Genomic DNA, 5650 nt, shown 5'->3' on the forward strand with positions numbered 1-5650 from the left:
GAATAAATCCTGTGATATTGTGCATGTTCAGAGCTAATAACTGGATTTTTCACCCACATTAATAAGGTTGTGCACTGGGAGATGCTCCACTGTTTTCCTGGCTGTGTACCTTTATCCTTCTCCTTGTTTGCAGGCTCCCTGACAGATGGAACCAAGTTTGACTCATCTCGTGATAGGGACAAGCCTTTCAGATTCAAGATCGGGAAGCAGGAAGTCATTCGAGGCTGGGAAGAAGGTGTAGTGCAGGTAGGCTGGAGAACTGGAAGCATGCTGAACATATAACATATGCATTTAATTCATTATTCTGATGAAATACTAGCTTGTCTCCAGTCACTAGTTGGAAGCAGAAACCGTTTTAACTGCATAAAAGTGCATTTTGCTGCTTATATTGTTGCTGCTGAAATACATACATACATTTATTGACATGGTTCCATTGTTGAATTTTCACTCTCCATTATTTCCATTACCTTTACAAACACTGGCTGAGTACAGCATGGCCACAGCTCTACATCTCACACACTTAGCCCTGCAGTATTTTAAAAAAGTGACTGTTGAATGGTGCTTCATATCTATTGATCCTGTAAGGTCATGACAGTGTACTGTAGCTTCATGTCCTCTGTTACAGTCTGTGGGTTAAATCATCCCTCTATCATATCTCAGTAAGGCATCTCTTTAAAAAGCTTTTAATCGCATCATTAGCAAGTGTTTTCACCATCACTTTCATTGTTCCTTCACGTTTGCTAACTGACTTTAGACAGCATTAAATTGTATCTTCTAGGGCAGACTAGCTGCTCACTGACATGTTTGCTCTTTCTCTCTTCTCTGATTGTGTTATTCGCCTCCTCCTACTTCCAGATGAGTGTTGGACAAAGGGCTAAGCTAACCTGCTCGCCTGACTATGCTTATGGAAACAAAGGCCACCCGGGCATCATCCCTCCTAACGCCACCCTAATCTTTGACGTTGAGCTGCTGGGGTTGGAATGAAAAAAATGCGCAGCCTGTTTTTGTGTTGTGTAAGTAATCTGCTGGCTACTGTTGATTTTGCAAGTTTTAGCTGCAAATGACATTCTTCTTAAGGCCCGGCCTCACCAGAAAGTGACACAGCAAAAGCCATCAGTCTGAAATAGGTGGTGACATACTCACAGAGCTAGCTGGTGAACTTCTGTACTGCTAACAATGGACAATAGGTTTGCGCAGTTTAATCTGGTTGTCAATCCTCGTTCGACCTGGCAATCATCCACCATGATGAAGGCCATCACAAAGCTCTTATTCTTGCTCTGAGGCCTGAGGAGCGAGGAGGCTGCCTAGAGGAGTTATAACTGAGGATACCCGAGTGTATCCTTCATGGAAGTCTGTTACGTGTTGACTCGTCCCTTTGTCGGGATGTCAATTTGTGGTTAGATGCTTCACATGAAGGATTGGAGGAAAGGATGTCTCTTATTAGTTAAAACGCGTTTTCTCACAGTTTCTTCTTGGCTGTTTTCCTTGCATCTTACATGGGCAGGACTAAGATGCAAGGAAAAGACGCAAGTGAGGGAAACATAGATACAATTAGAGGAACTGGGATTCACCTTCTGTCTCTCTCCCTCTCCACTTCACATCAGCTGACTGTGGGTGGTTCACTGTATTAATCAGTCAGTTTCTGCCACGGCCTAGGCGAGCTTCTCTTACCCGTCAAATTTTAAAACTGTCCTTCTTCTTGCTGTCAGTTGTCATTTCATTGTTGCCGGTTGTAATCCTTCCCCACCCTATTCACTTCCCATTCATCAGATCAGTGTTCCAAGGGTTCAGCATCAGACTTCATCAGGCTTCATCTTCAACATCACTGCTCATTTCCATTCATGGGTCTTTTCCTATCATCAGGCTCCAGCTCCTCATGAGCATCATGTTGCCATCCATCTCAGGGTTCCTGATTGGCTCATTAGTCTCCTGCCCTCTCTCATCCTCTCCATCCTCATCATTATCCATCTTTGACCTCCACCACCACCAGTGTCTAGACTCCATGGGATTATTCCCTGTTCCATTCAGGAGTGGTCCTCTCACATCATAAGCTGTTTGCACAATGGAATCTATGCACCAAATCCTTTATTTTTTGGTTATGCACTCTAAGGCAATAAAACATTTAAGCACTTCTGAACTGCTTCTTCTGTGTTTCTCCTGATTGAATTGAAATGATCAATAAGTTTTAGACAGGCCTCCAGTGTATCCAAAGCATTGAATAGTGGTTTAATTTGTTTTTTCAACTTTTACTACACAAAGAAATTTCAACTTGGAGACACTTGTTTAGACTGATGATCCATGACAGTGAATGTTTTATACGCCTGTTTTTCAACCAGGTGTGTCCTTGGTTGTGCATTGAATGAAAGCTCTGACAACTGACATCTGGAAGTAAGCTGTGTAAATGCATTCTATTCATTAGCTGTATTGTAAGCAAATAGATGTGGACAAAGGCAATATGAAGGTGTGAGTTCAGAGGTTTCTAGCATTATAAAAGATACTCTTGGTGACTGAAACCTCAGATGTTAGGGCCGCCATGACTTGTTTATTATGTTGATTGCTTTTTTCAGTCTGTCCTAGATAATTTAAAGTGTTTAATGAAATAAATGGCGGCCGGTAACTGCTCGGAAGGTGTGTTGTGCTTTGCATGATAGAATCACAACTACTCTTTTATTAACGTTTTGACGAGTGTACGTTTTCCTCAGATTAATACCTTGGGTTTATCTTTTACAAATAGTATGGAACTAAACTTGTTTCTAAGCAAAGAAAGCAGATACAGTAGGTGTACACATCCAACCCCAGCAACATACAGGCGCAGGGCAAAGGCAACATACTAAAGAAAAAAGGCTTTGACAGTCAGGACACTGCAAGCTCCCAAAAAATATAATGTTGCAGCATGAACATTGAAATTAAATGGGATGCATGTGTTTAAATCTTTTGTGGGTTTTTTTTCCTTTTCTTTAGCACAGCCCATCATAGGTTGACAGTGTTTACATAAATCAGACCAAATGGATTTATGTTATGGTACAGAAAAATTGGCTCCTGCACATGTGGGGTTCTTTGGCTACAGCCTACAGTCTAGGTCAGCCTCTGCATTTATTCTGCACAGTAAGCAAAACTGCTTCTGCTGATGTTCTCATTGTAATATGTTTATAATATAATTTATTTTCTTATAATTTCTGCATTTGCCTGGAGCTGAACAAACTTAATTGTTTTTAGTTGTTAGTTGTACAGTCCAGTCATTGGACATTGTCCTTTAACTGCGTGCTAAGGCCACATCGTTGCCAGTGGTAACTACCAGACAAAAGAGTGTTTTTGGTACCAGCTATTTTCTTTCAGTCTTGGGAAAGGGAACCAGTGGATCAAAATCAGATTAGTGCATTAAGTGGTGATTTAGTAGCTATATGACTGAACCCTGACATGAGCACATGCTTTTGTTTGTGCGTCTTCCTCAATTTTCCTTCTGTTGTCTTCACAGGTGACTTCCTACCTGGGTGACCTGGAGAGAAGATAGGAAGGTCTGCACTTGATTCTATAAAGAGGCTTGAGTCTATAGTTCCACTGCTTATTTCATCCAGCTATGACAGTTTGTTTGTGACTGAGTTAATTATATTTTTCCATCACATCCTTCTTCCTAAACAGTATGACCTTACAAACCTGTGTTCTTAATCTTGAATTAGTTTTAAAATTGTGCTTTCCTTTGTCTTTTTTTTTGAAGTGTTGGTTGTGCATGGTTACCCTGAGAAGTGCAAGATATCAATGAACCATTCAGTGACAGTCATCTCTGAGGAGTCATGTGTACCACTATTATATTGTTTGAAAGCTGGTGCTTCATATATCATAGAAACAAACGTACAAAGAGAAAATGAAAAGCACACATTTGCATCATATCCAGCTTAAAATCAGAAAAAGAAATGTTTGTGTTAGAGAGTTAAGGCTTCAAGTATGATTTTGAGACTACCTGTAGTGAGATGTCAAGACATGGGAGGCCTTAATGGTGCAGCACAGGAAGTGAGTTTGCTACATTTCTCTATAGTACCACAGCATTTTCCTTTTCATTGAGATTGTTAACAGAAGTGGGAGCTCTGGAGGGGTAACTGGTGCAATGGAGAATCATTCAGTTGTAGATATGGTATCTTTAATGTGTGCCTAAATATTATCAACAGACAGATGGTTACTACCGGTCTGCATGTTCTAGGCCCGATGGAACTGAGTGCATACACTTTGAAAGCTTTGCATCCGATTAGCGTTAATGTTGCCTTCTCATCTGCCAAATCTTTAAACCCCATTTAAAGCCATACACAGGTAGAACAGTGCAAAGGTGGGATTGGCTGTGACGAATATCATTGGAGTTTATTTATTGCTTAGAAAAAGGGAAATCCTTGAAATGAACAAAAAGGGGGTGGAGGAATCAAACTGTGACCTCCCCCAACCTTATTTTGTGTAACAGCCTGTATTTTTCTGATGCCAGCTTTCTATCTCTAAGAATTAACAAAGCCGATGTATTATCAATGATGTTAGATAATGTTTTTCTTTTTGCTGCTGTTTTTTTTTTTTTTTTTTTTGCCTAACTGAAGTCTGTTGTGGCAGAAGAGAAATGCTGACACATCCTAGTGGTTTTGTATCTCAAATAAATAGTTTTAAATGGAGTTTAAATGAGGAATTCACTGGTCTGGCTGTCAGATATTGACCTTGTGTGTCGATGTTACATATTAGCCAATCTGCAAACTGGTGTGGCAGCAGTCCTCCTCTGTACTGTGTAGTTATGTGTAGATACGTTACTGTATGCAGGCTAAACCGATGATGACATATTTAAAATAAATAAAGTGCTTTCCAGCAGCCTGTGGAGGTGTTTTCTCACTACTGCCATAGTAGTACATATTTTATTTTATTAAGATCTTATCTTTTACATGAATGAAGCAGTGATGGTGTGATTCTTTGTGCTGAATTTTTAAATGCTACTTTTAAGTTGATATAAATAGCTATATGTGGAATTATTGTTAGAGTTTAGCTTTAAAACAGTCAGAAAAAATTATTAGGTGCTCTTCCTACTTTGATTTAAAGCATATATATTGTAAACAGTAAAAATGTATGTATCTGACAGGTATAGTTAGCAGTTACATTGCAGATTAAGGGAGGCAGACAGGAAATGAGTGGAGGTACAGTAGGTTTCAGATGCAGTCTGAGCTGGAATCGAAGGGGGGACATGCAGTGTGCACCTTGACTGTCCAGCTATCAGAATGACCCCATAGATAAAGATTTTACATTAAAAAATTAACTCATTAACATAGAAAGTAGCTGAAATTATTGTAGCTGCTTATGATTGACTCCATTAAAATACTGCTCACATATCAGTGCATCTGTATTTAATACTACACAATGTTCACTTTTATTTTTGACACTTAAATATATTTTGCTTAACATGTTGAATGCAAGACTTTTGCTTGTAATGGACTGTGTTTTGTGTGTCTTTGCACACAAAATGACATCTTTTTGATGATTCTGCATATCTTTGTGCAATTTTTGTCCCTCTAGTTGTTGTGAGTCTTTGTGGACTTTTTGTCTCTCTTTGCAATCACCTTGTGTCCATTTGTTATTGCTTTGCGTCTTTGTTGAAATTGTCTCTTTGTGTTTTTTTTAAGTCATTTGAATG

The 5650-nt window shown here is 39.4% G+C and overlaps 1 protein-coding gene across 2 annotated transcripts in view; it reads left to right on the forward strand.

The window, feature by feature from the left end:
* The window catches only part of fkbp1ab (FKBP prolyl isomerase 1Ab), an 8607-nt gene extending 3217 nt beyond the window's left edge, over positions 1-5390 (forward strand). Inside the window, exons 3-5 of one of the 2 annotated variants that reach the window (XM_020624147.1) lie at positions 134-246; positions 856-1013; positions 3476-5390. In XM_020624147.1, coding sequence (XP_020479803.1) covers positions 134-246; positions 856-984 — 242 coding nt within the window. In that variant the 3' untranslated portion in view covers positions 985-1013; positions 3476-5390. The remainder of the gene's footprint in view (positions 1-133; positions 247-855; positions 1014-3475) is intronic. The other variant, XM_020624148.1, reaches the window with a different exon arrangement.
* Positions 5391-5650: the final 260 nt, after the last annotated feature.

This window comes from Monopterus albus, unplaced genomic scaffold (assembly GCF_001952655.1).
Source record: "Monopterus albus unplaced genomic scaffold, M_albus_1.0 scaffold321.1, whole genome shotgun sequence".
Classification (NCBI taxonomy): Eukaryota; Metazoa; Chordata; class Actinopteri; order Synbranchiformes; family Synbranchidae; genus Monopterus; species Monopterus albus.